The 16,334-nt window shown below is 45.1% G+C and overlaps 1 protein-coding gene across 1 annotated transcript in view; it reads right to left on the bottom strand.

Annotated features, from left to right (window-relative positions):
* Nucleotides 1-538: 538 nt before the first annotated feature.
* Nucleotides 539-16,334, bottom strand: part of pik3r2 (phosphoinositide-3-kinase, regulatory subunit 2 (beta)) — a gene marked incomplete at both ends in the record, with an annotated part of 30,070 nt that continues 14,274 nt past the window's right edge. The window contains 14 exons of the mRNA XM_083659162.1: nt 539-746; nt 1,464-1,637; nt 1,783-1,854; nt 2,436-2,612; nt 3,169-3,311; nt 4,071-4,190; nt 5,222-5,402; nt 5,546-5,644; nt 6,192-6,294; nt 6,729-6,814; nt 7,353-7,560; nt 9,392-9,544; nt 10,156-10,257; nt 13,144-13,236. Coding sequence (XP_083515288.1) covers nt 539-746; nt 1,464-1,637; nt 1,783-1,854; nt 2,436-2,612; nt 3,169-3,311; nt 4,071-4,190; nt 5,222-5,402; nt 5,546-5,644; nt 6,192-6,294; nt 6,729-6,814; nt 7,353-7,560; nt 9,392-9,544; nt 10,156-10,257; nt 13,144-13,236 — 1,919 coding nt within the window. The remainder of the gene's footprint in view (nt 747-1,463; nt 1,638-1,782; nt 1,855-2,435; nt 2,613-3,168; nt 3,312-4,070; nt 4,191-5,221; nt 5,403-5,545; nt 5,645-6,191; nt 6,295-6,728; nt 6,815-7,352; nt 7,561-9,391; nt 9,545-10,155; nt 10,258-13,143; nt 13,237-16,334) is intronic.

Genomic DNA, 16,334 nt, shown 5'->3' with positions numbered 1-16,334 from the left:
TCCTCCTCTTCTTCTCCTCCGTCTTCTCTCTATCATTTTCTGTGTGCTTATTTTGTCGTCCTCTAACAACATTTAGTCAATGTTTTTTTTCTTCTCTGTGTCAAAGATATTTCTCGTGGTTTTCTCACAGTTTTTTTTTCTTCTTCATAACTGACACTGTACAGTCGCGGCTGGCTAATGCGCCGCTGCTGCCCCCCTACCTGTGTCACTTCTCACCGCGTCAGCCAGGTGAACTGTACAGTGCTTCGTTATTGGTAGTAGTGTGCTTGTTTTTGTGTGAAGCCATGCTGTTAGCAAGGAGTGCTCTTTGCTAGACCTGGGGGCCAGGGTGGGAAATTAGCACCAGCCGCCAGCCAAACACTGGTGAATTTTGGTCGTGGCTTTTTAAGTCTATTCTACCAGCCACTTTAACAGGTTAACAACCATTGTTCGGAAGGTTGGGGGAAAAAAAGGAAGAAAAAAAAAAGTTTCCAATGCAAATGAGCGAAAAAGTTGGTTTTCCCACCCTGGTTGGAGTCCTATACTGCTGGTGGTGAATTCATCTGGGGTGTTGGTTCTGATTCTGGGAGCGGGCCAGAACTGGGTAGGCGAGGTTTACATTCAGGTGGTCGTTGTGTTGGACCAAGGAGACGTTTTTGTAGTGGAGCACCAGGTCTTTGAGGGAGGAGTAGAGATTGTAGGGCTCGGCGAATCCGTAGCCCGTGGTCGTCTTGTAGATGACGCAGTGCTTGGCGTCGCCCTCCACACTGGAAACGAGGAGACAAACACTCATGTTTATATTCCAGGGTGCGCTATATTGTCCCGAAAGGAAACGCGCCGTCCATAATAAATTCCCTATTGTTGAAATGAAAAAGTGTGGGACATAATAACTCCACTGATACTACACATTAATTTACTATATTAATATACTATATTATATAATTACTATTCAAGGAAAGTCCTACCCTTAGATGCTCGTACACGGTTATATATCATCAATCTATATTGTTCAATCATCAATTTGTGATGAAGTGCCTCATCTACCTCTACATCAGCAGGTGATTTCCTACATTACCCAGAATAACGTTTGACCCCCCCACCCGCCCTGAAAACAGAGGTGGACTTGTTCCATTGAGCTGATGGTTATACTCTGTACACTACAGTATATACAATACAGTAGTAGCGCAATAGTGATAGTGAGGGTAAGAGCAAGACGCAAAACGCAACAAAGCATTGTGGGAAAATTGGTATCTCTGCCTCTTCTACAACGTATTTCTCCTGTATGATGATAGCTGAAGCATTTTCTGCAATCAAACTCTATTATAGCTGTGCTGGAAATATCTCAAAGTTTGGGTGAATTTTATACAAAAAGCCCCAGAGGGAGAGAGAGAGAGAGAGAGAGAGAGAGAGAGAAGAGAGAGAGAGAGAGAAGAGAGAAGAGAGAAGAGAGAGAGAGAGAGAGAGAGAGAGAGAAACCAACTCACACTACAGAACAGGCAAAGGAGCCCTTCTGCGATTGGCTCTCACGGATGAGGAAGGTTCCGTCACATTGGCCTCTCAGCATCTCCTCTGCCTGGGTGCGTTTGATGTCACCCACGTACCAGGTGCATTCGTCATGGTGGGGCGAGCCCTCGTCGTCCTCCGCCAACGAGTAGGAGCTGGAAACACAGAAGACAAAGCAAAGCGTTTGGTGAACGAGGAAGCTAAACTCACTCACTACTGAGATTACAATTTGAGTTGCTACGTCCCCCACTTAGCTGAAGCTCAAGCCATCAGAGCGCCTACTCCATCTCACACACTTACTCATCAGCATCGTTCTTTATGCCGAGCCATTCGTTGATCTTCTTCTGCCGTGTCCCCTTCTGTGTCAGCCAACTGCGAAGCCACAACACCATTGATTAAACACTGACATCCTGCTTACTACATACACAATCGCCAGCCTATTCACGCTATTCCCCCCAGTTCCCCTCCCCCCCCCCAAACAGGTGCCCTGACCGACCAGAGGAGGCAGCGATCAGGACGCATACCGTTAATCCGACTTCCCACCGGCAGACACGGCCGATGGTGCCTGTATGGATGCCCGACCAAGCCGGAGGTAACACGGGGGCTCGAACCTGCGACCGTCATGTTGGTAGGCAGGGAATCTACCGATGCACTACTCGGATGCCCCCAAGATATAACATTTTGATAAAGAAGTGTGTGTGTGTGTGTGTGTGTGTGTGTGTGTGTGTGTGTGTGTGTGTGTGTGTGTGTGTGTGTGTGTGTGTGTGTGTGTGTGTGTGTGTGTGTGTGTGTGTGTGTGTGTGTGTGTGTGTGTGTGTGTGTGTGTGTGTGTGTGTGTGTGTGTGTGTGTGTGTCTGTGAGAGTGTCTGTGCATGTTTCTACTCCTTTCTAACATGGAAGCAAAACACAGACAAAAGGTGTCATCATTCAGACATGACTTGAGTTCTCCTTACATCAGGTATTGGTCCCTGATCTTGCGGAGCTGCATCAGGTCCGGCTTCAGGCTGTTCATCTTCTTGTCGATCTCTCTGTTGTCGGAGACCTGCTCCTTCAGGTCCTGCTCCAGCTTGCGCTTGCTGTCGTGGATCTCCGTCACCCGAGACTTCAAACGCTCCGAGTTGCTCTGGATCCTGATTCGGGGGCGGAAACAACGAAAAATGAAATCTAAGAACATTTTCCTCAAATATTTTACAAACAGACTTTTCAACGTGATCTTGTTTGTTGTGCTCTCCTGATATACAGTAGTTTGGCTCAGTGTGGTTGTGTTTTCTGTTCCAGTAAATCTAATTCTGGTGACACTTAAAACCTGTCTTCTTAAATCAACAGGCTGCTTTGAGATTTGTGCTGTTGTGCTTATATAATTGAATACAATTTCAGAATAGATTTTTGATGGGAGTCACACAAAAAAAGTCAGTCAAAACGGGTTAATCCCTGGTCATGACAATTCCCATTGGACGGTTCTGCTCCCAGGTGACAACCCGGGAGAGATGCATAACAACACTTAGCACAGGTTATTAGCATAACAAATAGCAACCCGGGTGGTACCTCGGGTTAACCCTTCAATACCCCAAATCAACCTGGAAATAACCCTGGTTGGATCCTTGGTGTGATTAAGAAATCCTGTGCAGAATTTCTGCACACACATAAACTGTTGTCAGCTGCACACACGTGTTCTGTCTGCATTACTTTTGGATCTCCTTCTCATTGCCCTCGCGCTGGAAGCGCTCCAAAGACTCTCTGCTGTAGCGCTCCTGAGTCTCACACTGCTCCTCGAAGATCTTGATGGTCTCATTGAAGGCTTCAATGGCCGTGCGCTTCATCTGCAGCTCCTGTGGAGGGGAAGGAGAGAGGGAGAGAGAGAGAGAGAGAGAGAGAGAGAGAGAGAGAGAGAGAGACAGAGAAAGAGAGAGGATGAGAGGGAGGGAGAGAGAGAGAGAGAGAGAGATTGTGATCTTCCATCTGGTGTTTCAGTGTTTCATTTCATTTAATCTGCTGCTGAATCACACATAACGGTAAAGGACACTGTGTATTTTCCTCGCCTACATTAAATAACATGCCGAGACACTTTCTGTAGACACACATTTGACATCCTGTATATGTATGTATATACAATCACATATCTCTATTCTTCATATTCCTCTCTGTTATATACTGCATACTGTATATACTGATAGCTATTTCGTATTGTATACATTTAATATTTTTGGTATATTTTAATGTGGTAGCTATTCTGCTTAATTTTCGTCTTTGTATCAGTAAGTTCCGCTGCTGTTATTTTTGCACCCCTTTATAATGTAATAATCCATACATTTCCTTTGTGCTTTTCATTCATGTGTTCTAATCTATTGAACATATTTTTGTGCAGAAATTGTTGTTGTATGTTTATATAACTCCCATTTACAGTATTCTTATTTATACGCTGCTGCTGCAACCTCATTTTCCTTATCTTATCTTATCTGTGATCAGGATATGAAAATACATATAAAATCAGCTTACCCTGTATAACATACGAGCTATGATCCAGGATACTGTAGTATAACACACTGTGTGTGTGTGAGAGGGACTATGTGTGTATTGAATTCCCATACCTGTGAGGTGCGTGTGTACTCCTCGTACAGGGAGTCGTACTCGCGGCTCTTGTCCTGGTACTGCTCATGGTAAACCTTCAGCTGCTCTCCAACCTCCTCTATACTGTTCTCCTTCACCAGCTGGGCGGGACAGACAAGCAGATACATGCAATAATCAATCAGTTTACAATGAAGTCAATTATTATTGAAGGATTTAATTATTAACCATGTATGAGTGTGAGTCTGATGCATGGGGGTGCAAAATCATAGGGGGCGCCAAAAGCATAGATGGTGTTACAAATGGTAAAACAACTGGGAATTATCATAGACGTTCTATCTTTCTTACACAGCAAAAGGGAAAAACCAACTCCACAATGCAATAGACACAAAGGCACACAGGAAATCCACTTTACCACATGTGAACATAGATATACAATCAGCAGAATGGATTTGAAAAACTAACTATAGCTAAAGTGATTAGCCACAGAGTTAGCCTCTGGGGGAATTTATCCAAAAGCCCACAGCAAACTTAAAATAAATAAATAAATAAATGAACAGCAGCAACCACTTTGATGAGCTCAACACTTAAGCAGCGCTTCTTTCATGTGTTTGATGAAAATAGTGACAGAAAAGTTTGCGACAGATTTTCTAAATCAAAGAAAGTTCACACAGATATTTGGTTGTGGAATTGAAATAGATAATGTTCAAGAGCTGGAAGAGTCTGTAAGCCATCACACTAAGTCAGGGATGAAATGATAGAAGGCCAGGGGCCAGTTAATAAACAATCAATATACATTTTTCTGTAGCGGATTGTAGGTGTCAGACGGAGTTTAGTCTGACAATGTTGTGCACACCGGATAGTTACTTAGGTTACGTACATACATAAGTGCCTGGGTAGCGGCGGCGGTATTTGACAATTTAGCAGCTAAATCATAGATTATTGAAAGATAGTCCATATTCCAGACTGAAATGCTATAACAGAAGTGTGAGTATTGGCCAGAATTACATTAACATTTGGACACTTATTCAGCGGGTATATTGCACGTTGCGTTCAGGTGCACTGTAAAAAAAAAAAAAAAAAAGGGGGGGGGGGTTTCAATTCTATCGTGGGCCACACAGGCCGCCAGTTGAGTATCACTGCACTGATGCTTCTAAAGGCCCGGGCCACCAACCTGCTGGTATTTGGAGATGGGGTAGAGGAGCTTGGTGTCCAGCTTGGCGTTGTACTGGGCCAGGGACTCGTGGCGGTAGTGGTTGATGAGCTCCACTACAGACAGGAAGGTAAGAGGCTCAGAGAAGCCGTAGCTCCCCTCCCGGTGGTAGATCTTGATAAGCTTGTTGTTCCCTCCTTTCCTGTAGGGGGAGACGGGAGTCAAAAATGAGCATGAAAGCAAATAAGAAAGAAGAGGAAATTTGGCTATATTTGATTTGTGTCAAATATTTCATATGCAAGTAAACAACAAAGTTTAAAGCAGGTAGCAGGAGTGTTGCTTCACCTGAGGGTGAGGGTGTACTCGCCCTCCAGTTTGCTGGAGGCATCACGAACCAGGAAGGTCCCGTCAGGAGTGTCTCGCAGCTTCTCATTCACCTCCTCCCTGGAAATACAGCGGCATATTTACACACCATTAACACTATCAGTAAAAGTGTGCTTTTCTTTTCCACAATCAAACCATGTCCCACACTTTAAGTGCTATTCCCAGGGGCAAATAATCAAGTTAAGGGGGGGAGTAATAGCTATTGTGGAAAAATAGGCCACTAACTGATATGTATTGTATTGCTAATTCATATTTCCCAGAGCGACTTTAACATTTGATTGACATGTAGGTAGGTACAATGGGGACAGTGATTTCTAGTTGGAGTGGGCTCCTATCTACTGCAATGCATGGTGCCAGCATCCAACAAGCTAGCTATTAAATATGGTAATAATGACTGTGATACTGTGTTTCTTAACTGTTGCCTCATCAGACATTCTTGCAATGGACTATTGTGTGTTTGATGAATATAACTTGGAACAAGTAAAAACTGAAAATGATCCATTCAAGGCAGAGAGATTTAATTTACCCACGATTTCAATTGTTTGAAAAACTGAATTCCTATACTCTTCATATACTGGAGCAGGAAAATGTGTTTGGTGTCATTTACCTGGAGATTTCTCCCCAGTACCACTCAGCATCGTTCAGCAGGCTGCATGTGTCTGTCATGGCTGGTGGCGCCGTTTTTGACTTCACTGGCTTTGCTGGGAGAGCTGGACACACACACACACACACACACACACACACGCACATACAGACACACACACACACACACATGCACACACGCACACGCACACGCACACACACACATACACACACACATACAGACACACGCACACGCACAAGCATGCACGCGCACGCACACACGCACGCACGCACACACACACACACACACACACACACACACACACACACACACACATATAATTGAAATAATTTTAAGCTTATTAATGAATGTAAATGTAAATAGTCTTGGCTGTATGATAAAAGCAAGAGTCCTGTGATCTGTTTTTCTTCTTTCTTTGGGGGGGGGGGGACATCGTGGCTGAGTTGCTCAAGGGATGTACTGAGTGTTTGTCTTGTATTAAAAATCCTAAAATAAAGGTAAAATACAACAACTGTCCTACTCTTAATAAAAATCATGTACCTGGAGGAGGGAGGTCATGATCCACAGTCCTCTCTATCAGGAGCCGCTCCAGTGTGAGGGCAGGGAACTCCTCATCCAATGACAACCTGCCAATCAATCAATCAATCAATCAATCAATCAATCAATCAATCAATCAATCAATCAATCAATCAATCAATCAATCAATCACAGTAATAAAGCATGTCACTATGCCAAATGTTCAAGGATTTTCACTCAGATCCCCTAATTAGGTGTGGAAACATGAAAGTGGTGCTCAGTCTGGTCAAAGTCTTTTGCCATTTGTCCTCCTTAACACCGGCTTGTTTATGGTCTCTGTGCAGCTAGACGCGTGCGAGCTCTTTACAAAACCAGACTTGTTTGTCATGACGACCGCATGCATGAGAACTCCAGTACTTTAGCGGCGCTGTAGGAAAAACGCTGACAAGAAAAAAGTGTTCCAGTTCCCCGTCAGTCCTGGAGGGAGGCGTGCGTATTTAACTGCGGCACCATTCGAATTTCAAGTGGTGTGAACTTGTGTGTGACCAACATGGCCAGTCACTTTAGCTATAATTTTTATAAGCATTTTGACTGTGCGCACTCCATCGTGCCCATCTCTGTGCAACGCATGAATGAGCCACAACTCACCAGGGGGGGGCGTCTGTCCGTATCAGCAGCGGTCCGAAGATCTTTCCCAGCGTGTGTGTGTCCAGGCCGTTGTTGGGCTGTGCCTGGGCGACCTTGGCCAGGTGTGTGAGGAGGTACTGCAGGGTGAGACGGTGGTGGAGGGGGACGCTGGTGGAGCTCTCCAGGACCAGGCTCACCTCTCTGGCCCGGCTACCAGCGACTGCCCCATCTGGGAGAGGGGTCAGAGGGCCATATTGATGAACTACACTACCAGTCAAACGTTTGGACACACCTGATTGAATGTTTGATGTTGATCTTTTATCTTTATATTATCTTAACACCATTTTGATCCAAAGGCTGGATGCTTAAATGGCTTTTTTTGTGTGTGACAAACTAGCTGTTTAGAATGGCGCAAAGCCGTGTGAAATTGCCCCAAATCAGACACTGCACTTCCTCGGGTCCTCAGCAGCGCACGCGCCAAGTTCGAAGTCGATCGGGCGAACAGTTCTCGAGTTACGCAGAGGACAGTCAGACAGTCAAACAGACAGATACACAGACGGACAGACAGACAGACAGTTAGACAGACAGACAGACAGACAGACAGACAGACAGAGAGATACACAGACACACAGAGATTCCTGGAATTAGTAGATAGATATAAATAATGAAGTTGATGCCTATGAATTTAGTTCCAAAGCCTTTTCCTTTCCGACAAGGCAAAGCAGATTTGAGCAGGGTTTTTGCCACATCAGTGTCAGTGAAGTCCTTAAACACAGAAGATTATGCAATTAAAGAGCCACTTTGCCGACCTGTTTTGTGTCATTACAATTTGCGTAGTATATGCAGATGAACAATGAGTGTGTTTACGATGCACACATTAATCCAATAACTGGGAATAATCAGGTAATGGCAATAATAAATAATAGATTGACGCATTTACATGCACTTAGTAAGCAGCAGCAACGCGCCTCAAAGTCTGTGAGTGTGGACATTGAGATTGGGCCATGCACGGAATAAAACGGAAGAGTCAGCCTGGAGTCATTGACTCCAATAATAGACTCAGGACCTGCAAGTCTCCTAAGTGGGCGTGGCCATGGAAAACCATGTGACACAGATACAGGAAGTGACTGGAGGATGGGGTGTCTCGCTTTGATATCCCACCATCTCTGGATACAAGCAGTGTTGCATCATCTGTGTCACCACAGACATCCCAGTTCATAAATGCTACAATACTGAAAATGCAAAGGCTTCCACCAATGGGCCATAAAGCTCAATAATCACAATTGTGTTATCTCCATTGATGATAGATAGTGACTGAACACACATTTTATTTACATGAAAATCGTTGAGATGATCACTTTAACTGTATATATAGAGTTTGCCGTAGATGTTGAGAGGAGCTGTACTGCGTGGACAAATAGGTGTTTCTATAAATACGTCATCTTGTATATGTTGGAAATGAAATCATGCTGTTCCTTGTATATCCTAGGTGTCTGCTGCGCGGAGGAGAATCAGCTGAAGCATTTCTGGGATGCCTCGGTGAGCTCACCCTCTGCCTACACTCGGCTCTATTCTCCCAGCCGTGACATGCAGCCTGCCCCCGGTGAGCCGCATGGAAGGCACCAGCTCATGGCTCCCGCTCATGTTAGGCCTCGTGCATTTTTCTTCTACTTAGATTAGACGTGTTGGAGCTATGAAGAGCAGCCATTCTCCTCTCTAAAAACACATCAGCAGCAGCACACAGCTCATTTCAGCTGCTCACGCTATTCTGTTAGCGGCCTACATCTACATTCAGCCCTTTAGCACAATGTGACTTTAGTTTGTCTTTTTTTCTGCACAGGGCTTTTAATACGCCATTATGGTAGGGAGATATTTGCACAAAGAAAGAGACACAACTCAACCGCTCTTTCTCTCTTCTATTCGATAACCTCATTAGACGGAGATTTTTTCTTTTTCTTTACAAAACTAAGATGGGAAAACTGCCTTGGGCTCTTCTGCTCCGACATATCTGAAGTCTAGCTGACCTGCAGGTCTTGAATGAATGAGAAGGCGACACCCACCTGTGGACTGCTGGAGCACCTGTTGTTGCTGGGTGACGGCGGCGTGCAGGTCGGCGTAGACGCAGGTGGGGATGAGGGGCGAGGGGAGGTCTCTCAGGTACTGCAGGACACACTCGGACAGGAACGCCACGTCGCTCTGGCCCGCGTCACTCTCTGCACCGCAGCAAGCAGCACACACAGGGGCAAAGCACCACAAGGCAAAAGCAATCAATCAGTCAAGAGTCAACCATAGAAAAGAAGATGGTACGCTGCTCGATCCTAGGGGCTGGGTGACATATGGACCAAAAAAAATCATATCTTTGTATTTTTAGGCTGAATGGCGATACGCTATATTTATACCTCTGCATTTTCTATGAAGTGGGTTAAATGTTCCGTTGTAAGTCAAGTAGTCCTCTTGACTATTATGGGTTTAATTGGGGATTTGAGCAGTTCATTAGGAGTTTTAAAGACCCTGGAAACCGAAATCCTCAAAAACCTTCCAACTATGTAATTTAGGGTCTCATGTGAGTAATTATAACCATCAAAAAGTTTGAGACATTAGTTTCAACCCAAATCCTAAATATCGCCATTTCAATATTTTCAATTTTTCGTGAGGCAGCTTTGAATTGGGCGGTGCTGAACTGCTTCAAATTCCCCACCTGTTGACGTCACTAGGCGGAGCCAATCAGTGACGTAGCTTGCCCTGAGCAATGTACACACACACACAAATGCACATGGAAAGTAATAGATTTACAAAGTATACATCACTGATCAAGCTAACTCACCAGAACACAGGCTGTATATTGGGCTGTCTGGGGCCGAGGAGCTAGTTGTCGTGTCTGAGTCCGAGGAGCTCGTTGTCCTATACAGTGTTTTGGACTCCAGACCTGAGAGAGACACAGACGGGTCGGACGGGTAGAAGACAGGAGAAATGTCACACAAAAATGCAATGAAAAAAATGTTCACGTTTAATCAAGTACAAAACACAGTACGCACTGAAGAAGAACAGGGTAGTAAAGAGAAATGTAGTAGAGGCTATTATACATTCTTAGAGGGGGGAACTTGTGATAAAAACCCATAGCAAAACGTGTCGTTGATAAGGGTACGTTCACATGGTGAATGCGAGGCCTACATGGCAGCCTCCTTGGTATGAAGAGGCCTGAATCTATTATGCATGAGCGCCTGACGTGGCTTAGATAACGTACAGTAACATGACAGACATTGTATGAGGAGAAAGGAAAGGATCATACAATGGAAATAGTGGACACTCAATACAGATGTATAGCTATGCATGTGGCGACGCCCAGGAGAGCTGCCAGCTGGGGGACTAAGACCAAACACAAGTCTTAGCTTTTATTACTGGTTGGTTGGAGAAGATGGAGTGCCACGCCCTCTGAAACATCAATTTCAAGGAACTTTTCAGGAACTTTCCAAAGCCCAATTCCCTCCAATTCAACGACACGGCCTAGTTTGAGACGTGGATCAAAGGTGAATTACTGTTACAACACGTATGAGATCTAGCAGGCTTGCTTTACAGAAGGTCTGACAACAAAAAGAGAGAGGCTTGAAAGTGTGGACAACTGTGCTGTATTACACAAGTAAAAAAAAAAGTAAAGAAAAGAAAATCAAATTCTATTCTTGCACAAAATATATAAATTCAAGCTCTTTCAATGACCCATGTCTATTTATACATATTTTCAAAAACCTCCAAGGCCTCGATTTTTCTCTCACACAAACTTTCAAGGATTTCAAGGACCCGTGGGAAGACCTGGATGTAAGTTACAACTGTCTGTGACTGCTTTTGAAGTACCAATATTTAGGTACTGGAGGTGCAGATAGCTGCTAACTTTTGAACAAATCTTTTTTTTTTTACCCTGGATTACTCGACATTTCTCTTTTGGCTGAAAAAGGGCTTTATGAATGAACACTGGGTCTAGACAGCTTGCAGTTCAGCTCGAGACAAGCCAGTCTCTCAGGTCGTTGTGAAAACCACACCGTGCAGTCAGAGTGTGTGCAATGTATAATAGACATGTAAAGTAAATTAGTTGAGTATCAAATGCCGCAAGTAATTCAATATTATTGTTTGTGTTTCAATAGAAGGATATTGTGAAGAATTAATGGTATTGTGATGAGCAATTCTCTCCTCTGAATTAATGATAACATTCAAAGCTAATTAAAATCTCACAAATTTGGATCTGAAACAAATGAGGGAATATAATTTGAAAACTTGAGTCTTATATTACCATGGAGGTCAGTGCCATCACGACCATCAATTTGATTATTTAACATGTGATTGTACATGTTAGCGGATAATCGTCAACATTCATTTTGTTCTATTGCTCAGTCCTACCAGAAAGACGGATCTATCTCAGAAGAAAATCCAGTAGGTTGTGTGTGAGCGTGTGTGTATCTCATTGTGCATGTACAGTATATGAACAGTGTATGTGTGCACACTGAATGTACTGCAGCCCCTTTTTGCACAATCCACGTCTCGGTTGTCTCAAAGTGTAAAAATCGTCTCTAATTCGTCTTATCCACATCTCCTCCTTTGTGAATGTTAGAGTATAGTTTACATAATAAGAGTACCGTAATTTCCGCACTATAAGCCGCACCGGAGTATAAGCCGCAGCAGCAAAATTGCCTGTTTGTTACATATATAAGCCGCACCGGACTATAAGCCGCAGGTGTTTTAATGTTTTTTTTTTTTTTTTTTTTAATTGTGTTTTAATGTTTAATTACCATATGTAAGGGTTCATGCACAGAGGGGATTGTCGGGAAAGAGATGGCTGTTTGAGGAAGCTCCCATTTATTAACATTTCAACAAAACAACATAACACAACACCACCTGTGTTTTTTTTTACAGTGCACACATTGTCCGCGGTGTGGTGAAAAGAGGGCAAGAGAGGAAATTAAAACAGAAGTGGATTTATAGTTAGAAAGAGTGCTAAAAAAGAGAGAATTCCGTTTTTTTTCTTTTTCGAAAAAATCCATAGATAAGCCGCACCGTTATATAAGCCGCAGGGCCAAAAAACGGGGAAAAAGCCGCGGCTTATAGTCAGAAATTTACGGTAATGAATCAGGGATAATAGCATGATCTCCATACATACACGCTACGTCCTGCCGGTGAAACTCCTCGCTGTCAGGTGAAAAGAAGCGGCTTGTGACTAGCACACGTGTCGGAGGAAGCATGTGCTAGTCTACGGCTTTCCCCAGCTCGAGGCGAGGGGGTGGAGTAATGACCGCGACAGCAGGGGGAATTGGCCAAGTGCAATAGAATAGACCCTTTTCACGGGGGCCATTTTGTGTCAAAAAGGCAGAGTAAACACAGGTGCAAGCAAAACACTAATGAGGGTTTCCAAATTCCAATCATGGAAGTTGGAAACCCTCATTAGTGTTTTGCTTGCACCTGTGTTTACCCTGCCTTTTTGACACAAAATGGCCCCCGTGAGAATGGTCTATTGGCGAGAAAATGGGAGAGTTTTTTTGTTTTTTAAGAAGAAGAAAAAAAAATGATATCGATACTACCGGTATATAGTGAGGAAGTGCTGTGAATGTGCATGAGCTTGTCTCTAATAGCGCTCTGTCTGACTGACTGCCTGAACCAGTATAAATTGCCTGTGTATGTTCCTATGCTCGTGCAAGGAAGCAAGTGTCCGACAGCAGGAGAGAGGCGGTCCCACGTAGGGAGAGAGTGGGGGGAGGCGGATGGGGATGGGCAGAGAAGACACGAGGACAGAGAGGAGGAGAACGTTGGCCAGCTGACAGGCCTTTACCTCTCTTCTCTATGGCCTGGATCAGGCTGACGAGGGCTGGGGGAGCAGTCTCTGGCGGTGTGAACTGCTCGCTCAGGTCCGCCACAGGAACAGCTGAAACAACAACACAAATCACCGTTACACTTCTGGCGCACAGCCTCCGAAAAGGCCACGGCACTGACAAGGGCACAGTTAACTAGGAGCAGTTGCAGACGTATAGCGTGCATAATGTTGTTATTAATATCTATAAAATCTGTGAACACTAAAATATGATAAGGCGGAGAGAGGTCAGTATCCATTTTGCAAGAAGCACACCTGTTCCGCCAGAAGCACTAAGCTAAGAGTATGCATGAAGTTACTGTGTTATCTTTGTATTTGTTACTGTAATTGTAACGGTCTACTTTTACAAAGTAGGAGCACAGTATAAAAAAGAGGGAAAAAGACAAAACTCCCAACAAACCCTGGACGTTGTATCCATTCCTATATTAACCACAACACAGAGAAAACATAGCTACTGATGCATTTCGCAGTGGTACTCTGAGTCTGCACAGATGTAGTCTACTCTAGTTTATGAGATATATTATGATAATAATAAAGGCAAAACAAAGTAAAAGTACAAAAGAAAAGAAAAGAAAAGGGGCTTTAGCCCAAAGAGTGAAAATGCACAAAAAAGACTGTTGATGTCGAGCGAAAACTTGATCTACTTTACAACTACTACTTTACGACTCATAACTCCCTATAGACTAATGACTCCCTATAGACGACTCATAACTCCCTATAGACGACTAATGACTCCCTATAGACTCATAACTCCCTATAGACTCATAACTCCCTATAGACGACTCATAACTCCCTATAGACTCATAACTCCATATAGACTCATAACTCCCTATAGACGACTCATAACTCCCTATAGACTCATAACTCCCTATAGACGCCTCATAACTCCCTATAGACGACTCATAACTCCCTATAGACTCATAACTCCCTATAGACGACTCAGAACACCCTATAGACTCAGAACTCCCTATAGACTCATAACTCCCTATAGACTCATAACTCCCTATAGACGACTCAGAACTCCCTATAGACTCATAACTCCCTATAGACGACTCAGAACACCCTATAGACTCAGAACTCCCTATAGACTCATAACTCCCTATAGACTCATAACTCCCTATAGACGACTCAGAACTCCCTATAGACTCATAACTCCCTATAGACGACTCATAACTCCCTATAGACTCATAACTCCCTATAGACTCATAACTCCCTATAGACGACTCATAACTCCCTATAGACTCATAACTCCCTATAGACGACTCATAACTCCCTATAGACTCATAACTCCCTATAGACGAAATCAAACATCTTTTCAGTCAGAGGGAGAAGGAGAAAGCAAGAGGAAAAAAAGAGCGATCCCATTTCTCTCACTCCCTCCCCTCCTCCTTTTTTCTCCTTTTCAACCACCCCTCCTCCCCTCCCCTCCTCCTCCCACCCTCCCCCCCTCCTCCCCTCCCCTCCTCCTCCCACCCTCCCCTCCCCTCTGGTCCGTCCTGCTTGCCGTTTCGCCTTGGCTCTTTGCGTGAGTGGAGCACAATAAAGGATTTAATCAAAACTCCTGAACAAGCAAAAGCCCTGTGGCAGTATGCCAGGCCGGGCTGGGCAGGCAGTGGCCCCAGAGCAGGGCTCTGTGCTGGGGGGGATGGGGGGGGGCAGGGCTCTGTGCTGGGGGGGATGGGGGGGAGGGCCTGGCTGTGTGCTGGGGGAAGACAGGGAGGGCCTGGCTATGTGCTGGGGGAAGAGGGGGGGGCAGGGAGGCTGTGTGCTGGGGGAAGACAGGGAGGGCCTGGCTATGTGCTGGGGGAAGGGGGGGCAGGGAGGGCCTGGCTATGTGCTGGGGGAAGGGGGGGGCAGGGAGGGCCTGGCTGTGTGCTGGGGGAAGGGGGGGGGCAGGGAGGGCCTGGCTGTGTGCTGGGGGAAGGGGGGGGGCAGGGAGGGCCTGGCTGTGTGCTGGGGGAAGGGGGGGGGGCAGGGAGGGCCTGGCTGTGTGCTGGGGGAAGGAGGGGGGGGGCAGGGAGGGCCTGGCTGTGTGCTGGGGGAAGGAGGGGGGGGCAGGGAGGGCCTGGCTTGGCAGTAGGCTCCTGCTCCTGGCACGGCTCGGCTAAACCGCTGCTGATTATTAATTTGGGTTCAGACAAGAAACGCCGCGTCAGCACATTCCGTTCCTCTCTCTCTCTCTCTCTCTCTCTCTCTGGTTCTTGCTCTCTCTTTTTCTCTGAATCTCTCTCTCTCTCTTGCTCTGCCTTCCTCTCTCTCTTTCTGTGTCCTTTGCTCCCTTGCATTCTTTCTCTTGCTTCTCTCTCTCTCTCTTGGTCCCTCGCTGTGTGTTTCAGAGTCCTTTGCTCTCATGCATTCTTATTCTTGCTTTTCTTACTCTCTCTCTGTCTCATTATCCCTCTCTTTCTCTCTCTCTCTCTGTCTCATTATCCCTCTCTCTCTTTCTCTCTCTCTCTGTCTCATTATCCCTCTCTTTCTCTCTCTCTCTCTGTCTCATTATCCCTCCCTTTCTCTCTCTCTCTCTCTCTCTCTCTCTCTCTCTCTGTCTCATTATCCCTCTCTTTCTCTCTCTCTCTCTGTCTCATTATCCCTCTCTTTCTCTCTCTCTCTCTGTCTCATTATCCCTCTCTTTCTCTCTCTCTCTCTGTCTCATTATCCCTCTCTTTCTCTCTCTCTGTCTCGGTCTCATTATCCCTCTTTCTCTCTCTCTCTCGGTCTCTTTATCCCTCTCTTTCTCTCTCTCTCTCTCTGTCTCATTATCCCTCTCTGTCTCTCTCTCTCTGTCTCATTATCCCTCTCTTTCTCTCTCTCTCTCTCTGTCTCATTATCCCTCTCTGTCTCTCTCTCTCTGTCTCATTATCCCTCTCTTTCTCTCTCTCTCTCTCTCTCTCTCTCTCTCTCTCTGTCTCATTATCCCTCTCTTTCTCTCTCTCTCTCTGTCTCATTATCCCTCTCTTTCTCGCTCTCTCTCGGTCTCATTATCCCTCTCTTTCTCTCTCTCTCTCTCTCTCTCTCTCGGTCTCATTATCCCTCTCTTTCTCTCTCTCTCTGTCTCATTATCCCTCTCTTTCTCTCTCTCTCTGTCTCATTATCCCTCTCTTTCTCTCTCTCTATCTCTGTCTCATTATCCCTCTCTTTCTCTCTCTCTCTCT

The sequence above is a fragment of the Poromitra crassiceps genome (assembly GCF_964638095.1).
Source record: "Poromitra crassiceps genome assembly, chromosome: 23".
Classification (NCBI taxonomy): domain Eukaryota; kingdom Metazoa; phylum Chordata; class Actinopteri; order Beryciformes; family Melamphaidae; genus Poromitra; species Poromitra crassiceps.
This window is presented reverse-complemented; position numbering and strand designations above follow the sequence as displayed.